Source organism: Leptinotarsa decemlineata, unplaced genomic scaffold (assembly GCF_025532065.1).
Source record: "Leptinotarsa decemlineata unplaced genomic scaffold, Ldec_3_MD MMD2_tig00000654_RagTag_RagTag, whole genome shotgun sequence".
Taxonomy (NCBI): domain Eukaryota; kingdom Metazoa; phylum Arthropoda; class Insecta; order Coleoptera; family Chrysomelidae; genus Leptinotarsa; species Leptinotarsa decemlineata.
Window position 1 is genome coordinate 123,757 of NW_027412553.1, and position 19,810 is coordinate 143,566.

Sequence of the window (19,810 nt, forward strand, 5' to 3'; positions counted from 1 at the left end):
AGATTGGGTCCCCACCTTCACTCCAAACGACTTGGACCCTTCCAAGGGCAAGCAGAGGACTTATGAGTCCCCCGCGAGAGGAGCCTGCTCTGGCTGCAGGCCTTGTACCAAATAGCCAGTGGCGCCCAGAGATAAATAGACACGTGACTTTTCAGCCTCTTGGGCAAGAGTCTGGAAGGCGAGAGAGTCAAGAGGATTCGATTGATAGGCTGTCGGCTATGCTATGTAGAGTGCTCAGCCAAGCCCAAAAGCCGAATAATAGCCGTTTCGAAAGGTTTAGGCTCCCGACGTTTTCCGGAAGCGAAAACGAAGACCCGGAAGTTTTTATTTCTAAGCTTTCAACGGAGTTGGTGAGGAGTGATGTTCCGGAAGGAGACTGGGTACATATACTGTTTGCTCAGCTCACTGGAGACGCTTCTAAATGGGCAGCAATATATTCACAGACCCAAATCACCTGGTCGATGATGGTGGCGAGACTAATTCAGAAATACGCCAGCCCTGAGCTGATCGCAAAGCTCACGGCAAAGTTCTATGGGGAAGGACAAGACCGAAATACGAAGGCGGACGTATTTATAATTAAAAAGTTTGGACTAGCAAAAAGGCTGTTTCCTGGCGGGCAGGAAAGGGAGGTCTTGCAGATCATAGCCCAACTACTTTCACCTGAGCTGCGTTGCTTCTTTCGGGGCAAGCAGTTGGTAAACATTGAGAATTTGATACAAGACGCTAGCAACATTGAGGAGGACTTGAGGTTGTCCAAACAAATGCATAGAAGCATAAACCCCCAAACCGATCGCACCTTGACGGGTCCGAACTCAGGCAATGTAGTCCGCAACCAAGGAGGGTGGAACAACAATCGGGGTGCTGGCTCTGCGGAGATTTACCGTCCCCCACAGCGGGCTGCTGATCAAGATAGATCAGCACCCAGGCAGGCAGCGAGCAATGAGCGTCGTGAACGCCACAATAACGTGGTGGAAGCGATGTCCTCGGAGCAGGTGGAAAACTAGATGGGGCTGGAGCATCTAGCAGTGGAGAGCCGAAGGCCCCAATAGTTGAGAACCACTGCAAAAACTCCCCAAACTTCACTGAGCTGGAGTGTTACATGTCTCTAGCCGAAGAACGCCCTCTGATAGGGAGGAACCTCCCTAGGATCCCTTGCACAGTCAATTCCACGACTCTGCCCGCCCTTATTGATACTGGAGCTTCCAGTAATTTCATTCAAGCTAGCGTGATCGCTCATATGGATTTAACCAGACTTCCGAACCCGGCTACGGTGTTCATGGGCTGCGAAAGCAACATAAGCCAGAGTTTAGGCCAGATCACGCTGCCAGTGGAAATCGAAGAACGGAAGTTCCAGATTAAATTTACGGTCCTTACCAAGTTGCAGGAGCAAATAATCTTGGGTCTTCCTTTCCTTAAGAAAACTGAAGCTACTATAGATGTAGGCAGAGGGTCAATCTATTTGGGGCAAGCCCCCAGATTGTGCATTTATTTTGAAACGTACCCAAGCCAAAGAAATTTCTTAAGGAAGGATATCCCGCTGGAGTTGGAAGACTCTCAATTTTCCCCCGAGAGCAAGGATAAGCTCCTCCCGATTTTAAAACAATTCCCAGATGTCTTCGAGGAGACAATTCGTCAGCCCCAAACCAAGGCTACGGTACATAAGATAAGAGTGAAGGAGGAGAGGCCCTTCCGACAGTCCCGTTATGGAAAAATGTCGGAGGTGCGGAAGGCAATCGTCCATGACGAAATCTCTAAATTATTAGAGGCAGGAGTGATTGCCCGAAGCACCTCTCCTTACTGCTCGCCAGTAGTCTTGGTCCCCAAGAAAGGGGGGAAACTCCGGTTCTGTGTAGATTATAGACAGATAAACAAGTTGATTATAACGGAGGCCCCCTATCTACCCCCAATTCAGGAGACGGTGCGAGAGATGGGTAGGGCATCCATCTTCACAACCTTAGATCTAAGGAACGGTTTCTGGCAGGCCCCATTGGACAAGGAGTCTAGGAAGTACACCGCATTCGGAGGACCGGATGGAGCGGTGTACGAGTTCAAGGTTCTCAGCTTTGGACTCAAGAATGGGCCTGCCGTGTTCCAGAAACTGATGTCGGAAGTCTTGGTAGGTTTTGTAGACAAGTTCTGCAAGGTCTACCTGGACGACATCATTGTATATTCACATGATCTACAGGAGCACTGCGGTCACTTGCAGCTGATATTGGAGCGACTGAGGCTTCATGGGCTCTGGCTGTCCCCATCCAAGTGCCAGTTCGGGTCTAGCACCTTGAACTACCTCGGCCGGGTCGTATCCAAGGATGGGAATAAGCCGCAGGAGCAACACGTTTTAAACGTAAAGGAGTTCCCAGCGCCCAGTAATATAAAGCAGGTGCGCGCCTTCTTGGGCACCGCCGGATGGCTTAGGGAATACATCCCGAATTTTGCCGAGATAGCCGCACCGCTGACCGACCTTATCGATAGAAAGAAAAGGTTTCTCTGGACCTCGGAAGCGCAAGACAGCTTCCAGGCAATAAAGGAAGCCGTTTCCCAGCCGTTAGAGTTAGCGCGACCTGACCCCCACTTACCATATGGCCTCCAGACGGACGCCAGCCATATTGGCATTGGCGCCGTATTGTTCCAAATAGACCCCCAAGGAGGTAATAGGAGGATAATCGCTTATAGTAGCGCCAAGCTAAACGCCACCGAAAGGAAATATCATATCAATGAGACCGAATGCCTTGCGGTGGTGTGGGCGATTAAAAAGTACAAGCATTATCTCCAGGATGGGAGCTTTACCTTGTTCACCGATAATTCGGCACTGCTGTGGTTAGACAAGATGAAGGATGAGAAAGCCAAGCTGACTCGCTGGTCTTTGCTCCTACAGGAATATGATTTCAGGGTGGAACACATACCAGGTAAGAGGAATCAGCTACCTGACTTTCTGTCCCGAAATCCGACCCAGCCCCAAACAAATATGGACCTTGATACCGACGTAGAGAGGATGTTCTTTCCTCACAAAGAAATGGAGACACCTGACGAAGCGGAGGATGAGATCCTGCTTCAGCTCGCGGACGAGTTGGGCGAGCTATTTAACGTATGCGACTTGGTCTGCGTACAGGCCAGCGACCCCGAGACGTTGAATCAGATACAGACCTGGTTCGAGGAGGTCGCTGAACTGCAACGTAGTAGTGATAGCGTAAGACGTTTTAGGCTCCGGATCGAGAGGGCCAGAGCGAACCCTAATCCGACCGAATACGAGAAACGGATCCTGCATGATTTCCAAATGGAAAGTGATTTATTGTACTATGTGGGACCTAACCAGGATGCCAAGAGGTTACTGGTCCCAAGGCGCTGCTGGGATCAGTTAATCCGGCGTTATCATGATCAAGCAGGTCACCCCGGAGTAGAAGAAACCCAGAATCAGATCAGTAGACATTTCTACTGGTCTAATATGCGGAAGCAGGTCTCCGCATATGTGAACACGTGTCTGACTTGCGCAACAACGAAGCGGAGTCCTCCCCAGGAAGCCGCCCCCCTACGGCCGAATGAGCCAGACCGTCCCTGGCAGATGGTATCAATTGACGTACTTGGCCCCTATAGCCCTACGGAAAAGGGTAATAGGTATATCATATTGGCCACCGACTGCTTCAGCAAATGGGTAGAGGCCCGCACCGCAGAGTCTGTTCAGTCGGCCACCGTGATTGAATTTCTTGCGCAGGAGATCTGCTATCGGTGGGGGTTCCCGGAGGTGGTGATCACGGATAGTGCCGCGATGTTCTTGGGCAGGAACTGGGAACAGTACTGCCAACGGAATGAGATCGCGACGCGGACTAGCCCCGGGTACCACCAACAGGCTAACCCTGTAGAAAGACGGGTTCAGGAGCTGAAGAAGATGCTGCGGGCTGCCTTGATAGGTAAAGACGAATCGCACTGGGAGCGATGTCTCCCGGAAATTATCTTCAACTTACGAACCCGTACCAACGCGGCTTCGAATGTCACTCCCTGCCAGCTCCTGCTAGGCTACGAGTTGCCTCGGCCTGGCGATTGGGACACTCCCCTACAAAGGAGACGAAGGCCTCATAATGAGGACCGTGCCCAACGCGTAGAGGAAGCACAGCAGAGCTCGGCTGCGTATCGCAATAAACGGTTCCCGGATAAGAACAAAGTGCCGGCTGTCGTGTTCGTGCCGGGCCAGTGGGTGCTGTGTCGAAATTACGACAAGAGAGCTCGGAAGAACTTTGGGCCAACGTGGACAACTCCGTGTCGAGTCCAGAGGCAGTTGGGTCCTAACACATACGTGGTGAATAAAGGTGGTGTAGACCGGGTCATCCACACGGACGATCTGAGACCTGCCCCACCTCCGCGAGAAGGTCAGGAGCACCTTGACCCGCGCTCGGCGCATGTAGATTAAATAGCTTAGGTATAAGATAAGTAAGATCCCTTGTGTAATTATTGTTGTTGCCAGCAGAGCCTGAGAGGAGGGACAGGCAAGGAAGCTGAGTGATGTATTTTGTTAAAAACTTAGGTTAAGGGGGATAAAATATTGTAAATTAGGTTAAGGACTTATTGTAAAAAGATTGTTTTGAGTATTTCCCTAATAAAGAGTACTTCCTGGTCTCGGTTTTAAAGAAACTACAAGCGACTCCTTAAAGCGGGGGGGTGTTACCAACGTCCAATAATTCAGTATATGTATCGCGAAGATTAGCGAATCAGAGAAGGCGAAGGGAAGGATAGCTAGTAGGCGGAGCCTACGCGCGCGCGCCGCGTATGGATAAATATAGACGGCTTCGCGGGTTAGGGCAGCTGAGTCTGACTCTGAGCATTGTAAAGTAAACATCGAGCGTTTTTGACCTGAATTATTGGAAGTTGGCTAATTATAGTTTTTGGAATTGTAAAGGAGTCTTCGGCAGTAGTTTCTTTATACTGAGATTAGGGAAGTAAAAACAAACACCCCAAATTACTTCCCGAAGTGAATTCGACATAAATAACTGCCCAAATTTGCCTTTTTCAAGGCAACAACACTACTGGAGTTTTTTTTCCAAAGAGGAGTTTTCCTAGGAGCTTGGACGTCCAACTATATAAATACACATAGATATATACCGAGGTGTACATATACATCCCCATCGTTGTACCAAGGAGATTTCCAGGATAATAAAACACCAACAGTGTCTCTCAGGAGCTGTAAACCGACTCTAAACTGAACTTGTTAGTTCAAACTTGTCCTTTTTAGGACTACCTTATAAAAAGAATTCGAAATCTGCTACTTCGGCGTCACGCCGCACCGAGGGACCCACTAGCCGGCCTTCTTGGACGTATTTGGCCTACCCAGGCTTGAATACATCGGAGGGTACGCCGACCCAGCATATCTAAGGGGCAGTCTACGTGGGCTGTCCCATTGCACTGATATCTGGGGGCTTTAAAGCGACCGTGCGCCTCCGGAGGCAGTCTCTTTCCTTCGGGTTTAGGGAGCTAGGTAGGTCAAATCGCGATAGTGTGTCGGCTAGGTTTAGGGATCGTAGGGAACCCTCTGGTCCGGCCTAGTGCCATCGTGGTGGCCAGTTGCACCCCCGCGGCGCCCATTAGATAGATAGTGAATAGGGAACATATAATAGAATCGCAGATCTTGTGTATGAAAAGGAAGATCGCAGCAATGCAGGGAAACCGCGACGTTCCGAACTCGGGGAGCGAGGACGGAGCTCCGTATAGATCCTCCGGCGGCCTAGCACCTGCCGGCTCTGGTCTGCGTGCGACAGGCGGCCCAGGAGCGGATGGTCCGTTGCAAATCCACACCCAGCCGGGTATCACTTCAGGACCGCTCCGGGTACCGTCCTGGCGACATTTCCAGCGCCGACGGCCTTCAGTTGTTCTCGAGCATTCGAAGTAGTAATAACGTATTTCGCTCGTACTTTTTTTCTCTATAATCTTCCGTTTGTATTACACAAAATGACTGGTAGAGGAAAAGGAGGAAAGGGATTAGGAAAAGGCGGAGCAAAAAGACATCGCAAAGTGTTGCGAGATAATATTCAAGGAATTACGAAGCCTGCCATCAGAAGATTAGCTCGTCGTGGAGGTGTAAAACGTATATCCGGATTGATATACGAAGAAACTCGTGGAGTACTCAAAGTATTTCTCGAAAATGTTATCAGAGATGCGGTAACATATACAGAACACGCCAAAAGAAAAACCGTCACGGCCATGGACGTAGTATACGCTCTCAAACGTCAAGGGCGTACATTATATGGTTTCGGCGGTTAGATTCATATTCCGACGAGAAATTTACAAAAAAAAAACGGTTCTTTTCAGAACCACAATTTGTTTTCAAAACGAATTCGATTTATATACTTTACTTTGGTGTGAGTAATAATTAACGAATTACCAAATTAAATTCGAACGATATACCCATCTAATTTTAAGCATTATCTGTCATTCTTTTGATTACCTGAATAATTGCTTCATTTTATCCTGTATACTTAACGAAATTATTAATTTCAACCTTACTACATCTGTATACGAAGAAGAAAAGAGAAGAACGATCTGTACAATTAGATTATATACCACTCGGTTTCTAAATCTATAGGACAGGGAAGCTACTGGTATCTAGCTAGCTAGCTAGGTAGCTCCCAAACTATTCAATTATTCACCAATAGAAATTACATATGAAACTTTTCTGAAACGCCGCTTTAAAACGCGATACCATTTGTACGTAAAGAAAAAATTGAAAAAATGAATATTCATAAACTGATCGAAGGTTAATGAACCACTGTCCAAATATTATTGTTTTATGCTTATAATATTCATCTATCCCATTTCACAAATTACTATGAATAATAATAACAACCTATTTTTATATACTCGTCATTCATTTCTGCAGATATTGAAATGTATGTATGCATTCATCTATGCTATATAATTTAATTAGGTATAATTTTTTTTTGTTTTCATTTATTCATTCCAATTTACTCATGATTGTCTATATTGTAATTCCACGAACAAGAATGTATAATATTTCTATGGATATTGTTATGTTTATTCATTTGTATACCTAAATCTGATATTACTGCATACATTTTATTTTCATCACGAATAAACGTACAGACATTCTGATATTTGATTTCAGCAAATAGAAATCACTTGTTTCGGCACGAAAATAAGAAGTTGAACAATAATAATATTATTAATCATGTATACATGTATACGTAAATATGCGCAAGCAAGAAAGAAACAATCGCATATCGTGCTGCGTCAACAATTGTATCGAAAAGCGATGACAAGAAAATAAAAAAAAATATATGCAATTGTCGAATTCATTAGAGAAAATCGTTGTGGCCCTGATAAGGGCCGATATTTTATTTGTCGCTTTCCTCTCTCAGGAAATGTGTACTTATGCCTTCTTTTCGGTTTTTTTCGGTAACAAAACCGCCTGAATATTGGGCAAAACACCACCTTGAGCAATGGTTACTCCTGATAACAATTTATTGAGTTCTTCGTCGTTTCGAATGGCCAGCTGTAAATGTCTAGGAATGATACGGGTTTTTTTGTTATCGCGAGCCGCATTACCGGCCAATTCCAAGACTTCAGCTGCCAAATATTCCATTACTGCGGCTAAGTAAACCGGGGCGCCGGCACCAACTCGTTCGGCATAATTTCCCTTACGAAGGAGTCGATGAATACGTCCTACTGGGAATTGGAGTCCAGCCCGACTGGAACGGGACTTTGCCTTTCCCTTAACTTTACCTCCTTTTCCACGTCCAGACATGTCGAATCGTAGATTAGTATTATATATCGGATAAATTTAAAGAATTCACTGAGAATTATTCGATGTTGCTCTAACAGTAGCTTTCTATACAATGATTTCTATATAGAATCGACCTGTATTAATACCGTCCTACCGACCAATGGGCGTTCTCGAACGCTCAACTTTCCGGTGGGCGGAGCCTACTAGAGTTCCAGTTACTATCTGAAATAGTGACGACAGAGTGGCGTCTTTTACATTGAGTCGAAAGCAAACCTGCACGATAGTACTTGTTTGTTTGATATTGACGAAATTAAATTTTCAGAATGCCACCCAAAGCTAGTGGAAAGGCTGCGAAGAAGGCCGGAAAGGCCCAAAAGAATATATCGAAGACCGATAAGAAAAAGAAGAGGAGGAGGAAGGAAAGTTACGCAATTTATATCTACAAAGTATTGAAACAAGTCCATCCCGATACCGGAATATCCAGTAAAGCGATGAGCATCATGAACAGTTTCGTAAATGATATATTTGAGCGTATCGCAGCGGAAGCCTCCCGTCTTGCTCATTATAACAAGCGATCGACTATTACGAGCAGAGAAATTCAGACTGCAGTACGTCTGTTACTTCCTGGTGAATTGGCGAAGCACGCCGTCAGCGAAGGCACCAAAGCAGTTACGAAATATACCAGTTCGAAATAATTTACTTATTCCGGTCTACGATATACATTCTTAAAAAAAAACGGTTCTTTTCAGAACCACAAAATATTTATGAAAGAATTCTTACAATATCGTTTCGACGCTGAATGATAATTTATTTTTGCTAGGGCGCTAGGTCTCACTCGGTTGGGTTGCCTTGTTATCAGTACATTGTTACCTCCTTTCGTGAAACGCGCGATGATAATAAATAATTTTGCCACCTATATTTAGATGGTGCTTACCTACCTATCAACCTAAAAAGTTAACGTTCGTTACTGTTATACTAGTCATGTACTCTATTACTTATGTTATTTTTTAACGTGTTTTTTATTTACGTGCTAATATGTTGTCTAAAAACGTTTATGATTAGCATTTCTGATTTCGACTATAACATTGACGATTTATATATTTCGGGTGGGGGTGGGTGTGTATTACTCCGTTATAGATAGAGCTCACAGTATCGTCGTTCGTTCGTTCGTTCGTTCGTGTTGTAGTATCGACCTTTTTATTGAAAGTATATTACGATGATTATATCTTATCGAATATAACATTAATAACGTTCGTTATTATTCGAATGCCGTTTTCATCGAACACTTTTATAGGGATAATTTTTGAAAATGTTGATGCTATTAGAAGCGTCGGTTCTTGGTTATAGTCGTGTATGAAGGTAGACACGAGGTCTCTTCGATGCCCCTATTCACTCGTGTATTTATCGAGTATTATCGGCTAATGTATCATGTTTCTATAGACAGTCGCGCCTATGATATTTATTCGAAGGTTCCTTCCAGATCATCGATTACGAGTATTTTCGGAAAGGAATTGTCTGGAGTTACGTCAAAATCATCAATACTTCATATTTCATTGTAATTTACTGTGAGTTGTCGAGGTTTAATATTAGCTTTTTCTTATCAGAAAATATTTTCGGAATACGTAGAATCTATCCACGTTATTGTGCTAGTCGAAGTCTAAATAGGAAACCGGCATTGATTTCGTAAAGAAGTTGATGCGAACATTTCGACAGCAGAATGGAAGCCGTCAATATCGTGTCTAACGAGAATGTCGAGCGTTCAGTCTCCCGTCCGCCTGTGCTTCGACCCAGAATATTTAAACAAACGGAACACCAGAGGACTACATCATTCTCTCTAGACGCCTAACGAGTGTAGCATCTATCTTCCGAGAATATATTGTCAGTTGTTTTTTTACTATGGCAGACATAGAAAATCAGAATTCTTCGGCTTCGGCTAATTCATCTTCGTCGCCGCAGGCACAGTCTACTGCGAAGAAAGAAAAGAAAGTTAAAAATCCAAGAAGTAAACCTTCTCACCCACCTACGTCGGAAATGGTTAATAACGCTATTAAAGGATTGAAGGAACGGGGTGGTTCCTCTTTACAAGCCATAAAAAAATATATTGCGGCGAATTATAAGGCTGACGCAGAAAAAGTGGCACCTTTCATCAAGAAATATCTTAAATCTGCGGTTGCTTCCGGATCATTAGTACAAACTAAAGGAAAAGGTGCATCGGGGTCGTTCAAATTGGCATCGGCATCTTCTGGTTCGGCAAAACCGTCGGCTACCGAAAAGAAAACGTCCGGTACGGCCGGTGCGAAGGCCAAAAAAACTCCCGTTAAACGCGTAGCTGGTGAAAAAGCTAAAACCGGCAAGAAGGCTGCTGCATCACCGAAAGGTAAGAAAGCCTCTCCGGAAAAGAAAGCGGCTGCCGCAGCCAAGCCTAAAAAGGTAACTGCCGAGGATAAAAAGACCGTCGCTTCTAAGGTTTCGTCCGCGACTTCTGCTAGTAAAACCAAGTCTCCTTCGAAAGCAAAGAAAACTAACAAAGGACCAACAAAAAAGCCGAAAGCACCCAAACCGAAAACCGCGAAAGCGACCCCTGCATCGGCATCTTCTCCGAAAGCCAAAAAAGCTGCCTCTCCAAAAAAGAAGAAGTAAATTCTTCTATCAGTTGACTTCTCTCTCCGGCGACGAAGTCTAAGAAAACAAATGGCCCTTTTCAGGGCCACAATTTTTTTTACAAGAATTCGTATATAATTCAACTGTCCAACAAATATATAAATAAATAGTCAGAACTACCTACCTAGCCTATCCCTATAAACAGAAAAAAAATAGATAAATAATATTTCTTCCGCCGCCGCCGCCGACTATCGAATTGATATGAATCGAATAATTTCGTAAAAGAGTAAAAATTAAAAAATATTGCTCTGTCTTTCTATTTCATTGAAATATGTCTTGTGAACAGTTGACTTATTTTCTGATATTGGGATCGTTTCAGGAAAATGAGTCAAAATCATTTCGAGATTTCCAAACTAAGGGTGTTCCATTTGAGAAATCACTGATTTTTATATCTTCAGAATTACTCATCGACTCCTAATACCTCGTTCATCATTTTGGAAATGTTACTCCTCCTACAAGACGACGGAATGTAATATTTTGATGAATCAATAATAGCTTATGTATTCTATGAGACTTGTTTTCAATTTTATAGGGAAATGGCTCGAGAACCGAATAATACCTACTTTTTCTGTATAAACGATCGAATATCTCGAGAACGATTCATTTTTGGTATAGGGTATATTACAAAAAGTCACTCGAGATTTATGCCAGGTATTCAAAAATATGAATCAGAGGAAATTTACGAAAAGATGGTGATGTTATGAGCGATCTTTCATTCAGTGATCGCTTGTTTTTCGTTATTTATCTCAGCCGTTTCTAAAAATGATCTTTTCGAAAGATTCGTTTCGGAAAGTAAAAAATTTCAGTATTATAATCCATATTTGGATCATACTGAACATGTTCTGCAAACACCCGTGATTTAATATTTACGTGATGCGAGTTATTGAAAATATCATACATTCATTCATTCATTCATTCATATCTATCGATAAACGAATTCTTTCATCAATTGCATTTTGTGGTTCTGAAAAGAACCTTTTTTTTGTATATATTTTCAATATATATTGGGATATATATATATGAAATTAAGCTCGTTCTCCGCGTATTCTCCTTGCTAACTGAATGTCTTTGGGCATAATGGTAACGCGCTTGGCGTGAATGGCGCACAAATTCGTATCTTCGAAGAGTCCTACCAAATACGCCTCGCTAGCTTCTTGCAAAGCCATGACGGCTGAACTTTGGAATCGTAAATCGGTTTTGAAATCTTGAGCGATTTCTCGAACTAAACGTTGAAAGGGTAATTTCCTAATCAACAATTCAGTACTCTTCTGATAACGTCGAATTTCTCGGAGAGCAACAGTACCGGGTCTGTAACGATGAGGTTTTTTAACACCTCCCGTAGCCGGTGCACTTTTGCGAGCTGCTTTAGTAGCTAATTGTTTTCTCGGAGCTTTACCTCCAGTCGATTTACGAGCGGTCTGCTTGGTACGAGCCATTTTCAAAACCTATTGCGAATTGTAACGAACGAAATGTATACCGAACGATAGACGGACAACATATGAACTGAGTCGGCTTATACACGCCAACTATTATATACCATCTAGACGAGACGCCATTGGTCCGATTTCCAGTTGTGGGCGGAGTCATGAAATTTAACAAAACCCGACCGAGTTCGGTGTAGAACTTTAGTCGAAGTCTGTCGTTAGTATCACTAACAGTATTTCATTCGTATCGTGCAGTATATAATTTATTCTTAACATTCGAAATGACTGGTCGTGGCAAGGGAGGTAAAGGTTTAGGAAAAGGAGGAGCGAAACGTCATCGTAAAGTATTGCGTGATAATATCCAAGGAATAACGAAACCTGCCATTAGAAGATTAGCCCGTCGAGGTGGTGTTAAACGTATTTCGGGTTTGATATACGAAGAAACTCGTGGAGTACTCAAAGTATTTCTCGAAAATGTTATCAGAGATGCCGTAACATATACCGAACATGCGAAACGCAAAACCGTCACAGCCATGGATGTTGTATACGCCCTGAAAAGGCAAGGTCGAACCTTGTACGGATTTGGCGGTTGAATTTAATGCCTCCCCCTGTATTGTCCTTACCGTTTCCATAAAAAAAAGGTTCTTTTCAGAACCACAAAAGCTTATGAAATGAATTCGTGTGTATTTTTTATATTTTTGAAGTAAGTCTCAGGTCAAGAAAGTAATACAAATCATGAAATTATGAAACAACAAAATTTAATTGACGCTCCGGAGGGGCGACTTCATTGATGATTCCAGTGGCGCATTTGCTTTTTCAGCTGCAGGAAAACCCGGAAAAACCTGCAGCAGCAGCAAGCACCACATCATGTGAACATCTTGATCTACTAATGTCTTCTCTTTTATAAAACAAAATGTAGGGTATCTCCAGAGACTACAGTAAATTTAGAACATCGCCAGAACACTTAGTGACACGACTATCGTCAAACTTAATCGACCTCTGCCCTCCGGTAGCAAGCAGAATATCGGAAGCGTGAAATAAAAATTTGAATTGGAAATTTTGGCGAAATAACCCGAACGGAAAGTGTAGTGAAAATATAAAAGATAACGGAAAGTGTAGTGAAAATATAAAAGATAACGGAAAGTGTAGTGAACGTTTACCTCTGCCTTCCGCGAACAAGCAGAATATCGGAAGCGTGAAATAAAAATTTGAAATGGAAATTTTGGCGAAATAACCCGAACGGAAAGTGTAGTGAAATATAAAAGAAAACGGAAAGTGTAGTGAAAATTTAAAAGTAGCGGAAAGTGTAGTGAAAACATAAATATACCGGAAAGTGTAGTGAACGTTTACTTCTGCCTTCCGCGAGCAAGCAGAATATCGGAAGCGTGAAATAAAAATTTGAATTGGAAATTTTGGCGAAATAACCCGAACGGAAAGTGTAGTGAAAATATAAAAGATAACGGAAAGTGTAGTGAAAACATAAATATAACGGAAAGTGTAATGAAAGTTTACCTCTGCCTTCTGGGAGCGAGCAGAATTTCGGAAGCGTGAAGAAAATATTTCAGATGGAAACTTTGGCGAAAATAATCGTGAACGGAAAGTGTGGTGAAAATATAAAAGTATCGGAAAGTGTAGTGAAACATAAATATAACGGAAAGTGTAATGAAAGTTTACCTCTGCCTTCTGGGAGCGAGCAGAATTTCGGAAGCGTGAAGAAAATATTTCAGATGGAAACTTTGGCGAAAATAATCGTGAACGGAAAGTGTGGTGAAAATATAAAAGTATCGGAAAGTGTAGTGAAAACATAAATATAACGGAAAGTGTAATGAAAGTTTACCTCTGCCTTCTGGGAGCAGCAGAATTTCGGAAGCGTGAAGAAAACATTTCAGATGGAAATTTTGGCGAAAATAAATCATGAACGGAAAGTGTGGTGAAAATATAAAAGTATCGGAAAGTGTGGTGAAATATAAAAGTATCGGAAAGTGTAGTGAAAAATAAATATAACGGAAAGTGTAATGAAAGTTTACCTCTGCCTTCTGGGTGCGAGCAGAATTTCGGAAGCGTGAAGAAAAATTTCAGATGGAAACTTTGGCGAAAATAATCGTGAACGGAAAGTGTGGTGAAAATATAAAAGTATCGGAAAGTGTAGTGAAAACATAAATATAACGGAAATGTAATGAAAGTTTACCTCTGCCTTCGCGAACAAGCAGAATATCGGAAGCGTGAATAAAAATTTGAAATGGAAATTTTGGCGAAATAACCCGAACGGAAAGTGTAGTGAAAATATAAAGATAACGGAAAGTGTAGTGAAAACATAAATATAACGGAAAGTGTAATGAAAGTTTACCTCTGCCTTCTGGGTGCGAGCAGAATTTCGGAAGCGTGAAGAAAAAAATTTCAGACGGAAATTTTGGCGAAAATAATCATGAACGGAAAGTGTGGTGAAAATAACGGAAAGTGTGGTGAAAATATCGGAAAGTATAGTGAAATTTTCGCCAAAATTTCTCTTTGAAAATTTTTTATCACGCTTCCGAAATTCTGTTTGCTCCCATTAATTCAAGTATCGTCTCACCGTCTCAACTCATATGTTGTAATGGCGAGAAAGCGGTATAGGCCTTACACAAATTTTCACTACACTTTCCGATAAACATTGTAATCGAGACGTCCTGTTGTCAGAACGTTATCCTATAATATTTTAATATATCGATCGATATGCGTATTCATGTCTGATACAATATCATATCGACGGATATAAATTATATTGACTAGGACTATACGAAAAGTGGAAAAAAACCGAAAGTCGCGTAGGGTCCCGTCAGCGTTAACGGAAAACGGGCGATGTGCTCGAAACGCCGCTATAGGGGGATAGGTACGTTTCGAAACGGATCGAAAACGCTTCCTCTATAGTATCGGCAGACGCTTGCTCGAGCGCTGTCGGTACCGTGGTCACCGATAACCAAATCACACGATATTCGTTTTTCTGCTGAATAATAACATTAATTCGATATCGTGTCGAGTGCGGGCTTCGCCCACGGTGGTGTGGATAGTTCGTAGTAGTATATCTTCTGCTTCTACCCAACCGAAACCGTCAGACACTGCGAGATCGCGGATTTAGCGAGCGTTTCTACGTAAGCGGTCCCTATGCGATCAACCAAAAATAACAAAAATTTTGTTATTACACAAAATATGCGACAGCTCTCCTCTGTCCGAGCGAGAATAAATATAATTTCGGAACGAATCTTTCGAGAACACCGAGTCGCTTTCAATCTAGCGAAGGGTCGAGAGAATGTTCGAAGTTTTGTGCCGGTCGACGTATATATCGTCTATTATATATTGTATTTCGAAAAATTACCATACGTACGTGTACGCCGGTGGTTTGTGTAACATTATCATCAGGTCGAGTACGACGAGCGTGTGTTGTAATATTTCTTCTTGAGCAATGTTATAGTTCGATTTGTTGTCGGTCCGGTTTTATTTGAATGAAATAATGCAGAGACACATAGAGATATATACAACTTTTTCGTTGAGCGTGGCGTTTCGAAAATTTATATTTCGTATAACGCACACACAACACGCACGAAAAGAGAATATAGATCTGTTTCCGTATTTATTATTATTTTAATATTATGGAGACTGAACTAGTTCTACGATAGAACGTCAGCTCCCTGGTTGATCCTGCCAGTAGTCATATGCTTGTCTCAAAGATTAAGCCATGCATGTCTCAGTACAAGCCAAATTAAGGTGAAACCGCGAAAGGCTCATTAAATCAGTTATGGTTCCTTAGATCGTACCCACATTTACTTGGATAACTGTGGTAATTCTAGAGCTAATACATGCAAACAGAGTTCCGACCGGAGACGGAAGGAGCGCTTTTATTAGATCAAAACCAATCGGTGGCGGGTTCGCTCGTCATCGTACACCTTGGTGACTCTGAATAACTTTATGCTGATCGCACGGTCTCGCACCGGCGACGCATCTTTCAAATGTCTGCCTTATCAACTGTCGATGGTAGGTTCTGCGCCTACCATGGTTGTAACGGGTAACGGGGAATCAGGGTTCGATTCCGGAGAGGGAGCCTGAGAAACGGCTACCACATCCAAGGAAGGCAGCAGGCGCGCAAATTACCCACTCCGGCACGGGGAGGTAGTGACGAAAAATAACGATACGGGACTCATCCGAGGCCCCGTAATCGGAATGAGTACACTCTAAACCTTTAACGAGGATCAATTGGAGGGCAAGTCTGGTGCCAGCAGCCGCGGTAATTCCAGCTCCAATAGCGTATATTAAAGTTGTTGCGGTTAAAAAGCTCGTAGTCGAATCTGTGTCCCGCGCCTTCGGTTCATCGTCCGCGGTGTTAACTGGTGTGCCGCGGGACGTCCTGCCGGTGGGCTTAGCTCGCAAGGGCGGCCCAACTCAATCCCGCCGCGGTGCTCTTCATTGAGTGTCGAGGTGGGCGGCACGTTTACTTTGAACAAATTAGAGTGCTTAAAGCAGGCTAAAACTTCGCCTGAATACTGTGTGCATGGAATAATGGAATAGGACCTCGGTTCTATTTTGTTGGTTTTCGGAACCCCGAGGTAATGATTAATAGGAACGGATGGGGGCATTCGTATTGCGACGTTAGAGGTGAAATTCTTGGATCGTCGCAAGACGGACAGAAGCGAAAGCATTTGCCAAAAACGCTTTCATTGATCAAGAACGAAAGTTAGAGGTTCGAAGGCGATCAGATACCGCCCTAGTTCTAACCATAAACGATGCCAGCTAGCGATCCGCCGACGTTCCTCCGATGACTCGGCGGGCAGCTTCCGGGAAACCAAAGCTTTTGGGTTCCGGGGGAAGTATGGTTGCAAAGCTGAAACTTAAAGGAATTGACGGAAGGGCACCACCAGGAGTGGAGCCTGCGGCTTAATTTGACTCAACACGGGAAACCTCACCAGGCCCGGACACCGGAAGGATTGACAGATTGAGAGCTCTTTCTTGATTCGGTGGGTGGTGGTGCATGGCCGTTCTTAGTTGGTGGAGCGATTTGTCTGGTTAATTCCGATAACGAACGAGACTCTGGCCTACTAACTAGGCGTTTTCCGACATCCTAAAGGCCCGCCGATGGGGCTTCGGCCTTTATCGTGCGCGGTTTTTACTGTCGGCGTATAAACAATTCTTCTTAGAGGGACAGGCGGCGTCTAGCCGCACGAGATTGAGCAATAACAGGTCTGTGATGCCCTTAGATGTTCTGGGCCGCACGCGCGCTACACTGAAGGAATCAGCGTGTCCTCCCTGGCCGAGCGGCCCGGGTAACCCGTTGAACCTCCTTCGTGCTAGGGATTGGGGCTTGCAATTGTTCCCCATGAACGAGGAATTCCCAGTAAGCGCGAGTCATAAGCTCGCGTTGATTACGTCCCTGCCCTTTGTACACACCGCCCGTCGCTACTACCGATTGAATGATTTAGTGAGGTCTTCGGACTGAGCGCGATGGCGTTTCGGCGTCTTCGATGTTTCGGAAAGATGACCAAACTTGATCATTTAGAGGAAGTAAAAGTCGTAACAAGGTTTCCGTAGGTGAACCTGCGGAAGGATCATTACAGTGATATTGTCTATATACGACATGTCTGATCAAATATATATATCGCGAAGCGAGAAAAGAGTTAAATCTCTCCTTTTTCCTTCTACGATATTCGAACTAATTTGTCGCTTTATGTTTTCGTTTCGATAGAAAAGAAAATGAGCGACGGTGGACTACGTTTTCGAATGACGGTGAAATTGACGACGACGACGACGTTGTTGTCTGTCGTCATCATCCTTTCGATTAGTAGTAGTCCTCTTCTCGAACTATACAAATTCGTCTTAGAGGTTTTTCAATTAGGCGTGTAATTTTCTTTACCGAAAATTATAATATATGACGTTGTGCGTATTGTTGTGTTGCCGCGTCGTTGTCGTCGATTATGGCGCTAATGTTGTTCGTCGATCGTGTTGTGAAGCGTACGCTCTTTTGTCGAACGCGAACGCGCGATATACGACGATACATTTCGCCGTCGATGACGATGATGCCGACGACGCCGCCTTCGCCGGGTACCTAGGAGTGTGTGACTGTTAAAAAAACCGCTCCGTAGGAAATTATGTTTAATCGCGGTCGAAACGTGAAAGTTTCGTTTCGTACGAATTTTTACGTTACCGGATTACACAACGAGATTTCCGATGGTTGTGAAAGATATTCGCCCGGCCGTGTCAGTTAGAACGCATGGTAAATGAAATACTACGCGCGTCCTCTACACGACGAATATAAAAATTGAGTCGTGCGCGATTTCGGTACACGATGCCTCGTCTGAATATGTGGTGCCGTACGAATACGAAATCGTCGAGCGCTTCTCTTTTTTTATTTTTTTTAACAAGTATATATATATTTATGTACGTTGTTGCATTGGTATAATCTCAACGCTTGCCGAATCGAGACGTCGAACTCTTGAAATTATTTTTTTTTGAGTACGTCTAAATAAAAGATTACCCTGAACGGTGAATCACTTGGCTCGTGGGTCGATGAAGAACGCAGCTAATTGCGCGTCAACTTGTGAACTGCAGGACACATGAACATCGACATTTCGAACGCACATTGCGGTCCTCGGATACTGTTCCTGGACCACTCCTGGCTGAGGGTCGTATCAATTTCAAAGACTGCTCGGTTTTTCAAAATTGATATTTTGTAAAAACGTCGGAGCGTGTTGGATGATTGACGTGTTGTTGTTGTTGTTGTTTGTCGTCTATCGAGTCGTCTCGTTATTATAATCGTTATCTAAGTATTTTATCGCCTTCGCGGCGATGACACTTGGTAACAAAAATAAATACACGTTGACGACGACGACGACGCCGACGACGACAAAGACGCGGCATCTTAAAGTGCGAAAGCGACGAATCGTTTTTTCTCATCGCAAGATGAGAGAAACGTTACGTAGTTTGTACACAACGAAATCGTATCGAGTCTCCGTTGTTGGGAAAGCGGCTGCCACGGCAATATACAGGTTCACGCTTGTAGTGTGTGTGTGTGTATGCTCTCGTTACGCACGATCGTCGTGTCCGAGAATCTTTGATGAATCGAAGACGACGTCTGATCGTGTCGAGCAGCGTACGTACACACGCACACACATTATTACAGGACGTCGAGAACTTTTTTGTCCGTTTCGGTAGTTCTCTCTCGAAATAACGACGGACGAGACTACGTACGTCGACTCGTTGCTGTTGAATAAACTGAAAAATTATTTTATCGACCTCAGAGCAGGTGAGACTACCCGCTGAATTTAAGCATATTACTAAGCGGAGGAAAAGAAACTAACTAGGATTCCCTCAGTAGCTGCGAGCGAACAGGGATAAGCCCAGCACCGAATCCCGCGGGTTAACCGCCGGGAAATGTGGTGTTAGGGAGGATCCGTTTATCCCGGAGTCGTACGGCGCGTCCAAGTCCTTCTTGAACGGGGCCACAGCCCATAGAGGGTGCCAGGCCCGTAGCGACCGCCGTCAATTTCGGGAGGATCTCTCCTCAGAGTCGGGTTGCTTGAGAGTGCAGCCCTAAGTGGGTGGTAAACTCCATCTAAGGCTAAATATGACCACGAGACCGATAGCGAACAAGTACCGTGAGGGAAAGTTGAAAAGCACTTTGAAGAGAGAGTTCAAGAGTACGTGAAACCGTTCAGGGGTAAACCTGAGAAACCCGAAAGGTCGAAGGAGGAAATTCATCGCGTTTCGATCGTCGGCGTTTGACGGGTTTCGTGACGGACGGCGTTCGCGTCGTTCGCTCAGCTCGTTTTTCGAACCGATATCGAACGCGTGCACTTTTCCTCTTGTAGGACGTTGCGATCCGTTGGGTGTCGGTCTAAGGTCCGGGGTGGAGCCCACGTGAATTTTTCGCGTGGACCCTCGGTATCCCGGCCGACTCGCTCGACGGTATAACGATGGCGCGGGGCCGCTACTTTATAATTAGCGTTCGGCTCGTGGCAAGCGCGTCCGGTGTTTG

At 44.0% G+C, this 19,810-nt stretch overlaps 2 protein-coding genes and 3 non-coding genes across 5 annotated transcripts in view; 4 read left to right on the top strand and 1 right to left on the bottom strand.

Moving 5' to 3' along the window:
- Positions 1-8,049: 8,049 nt before the first annotated feature.
- Positions 8,050-8,485, top strand: LOC141482015 (histone H2B). Its single transcript, XM_074174594.1, has one exon. The coding sequence runs from the start codon at positions 8,050-8,052 to the stop codon at positions 8,419-8,421; it is 372 nt and encodes a 123-aa protein (XP_074030695.1). The 3' UTR covers positions 8,422-8,485.
- Positions 8,486-11,337: 2,852 nt separating this feature from the next.
- Positions 11,338-11,875, bottom strand: LOC141482016 (histone H3). The gene has a single exon (XM_074174595.1). The coding sequence runs from the start codon at positions 11,821-11,823 to the stop codon at positions 11,413-11,415; it is 411 nt and encodes a 136-aa protein (XP_074030696.1). The 5' UTR covers positions 11,824-11,875; the 3' UTR covers positions 11,338-11,412.
- Positions 11,876-15,473: 3,598 nt separating this feature from the next.
- Positions 15,474-17,390, top strand: LOC141482051 (small subunit ribosomal RNA). The gene has a single exon (XR_012465301.1). It is a non-coding gene; the product is annotated as a small subunit ribosomal RNA (ribosomal RNA).
- A 917-nt stretch (positions 17,391-18,307) lies between these two features.
- LOC141482065 (5.8S ribosomal RNA) lies at positions 18,308-18,462 on the top strand. Its single transcript, XR_012465312.1, has one exon. It is a non-coding gene; the product is annotated as a 5.8S ribosomal RNA (ribosomal RNA).
- A 602-nt stretch (positions 18,463-19,064) lies between these two features.
- Positions 19,065-19,810, top strand: part of LOC141482060 (large subunit ribosomal RNA) — a 4,029-nt gene continuing 3,283 nt past the window's right edge. The window contains exon 1 of the ribosomal RNA XR_012465310.1: positions 19,065-19,810. This exon is cut by the window's right edge and continues 3,283 nt beyond it. This is a non-coding gene — a ribosomal RNA (large subunit ribosomal RNA).

Bases quoted from the DNA above. Each gene is read 5' to 3' on its own strand.
- LOC141482015 (XM_074174594.1), top strand. From the start codon at position 8,050: ATGCCACCCAAAGCTAGTGGAAAGGCTGCGAAGAAGGCCGGAAAGGCC.
- LOC141482016 (XM_074174595.1), bottom strand. From the start codon at position 11,823: ATGGCTCGTACCAAGCAGACCGCTCGTAAATCGACTGGAGGTAAAGCT.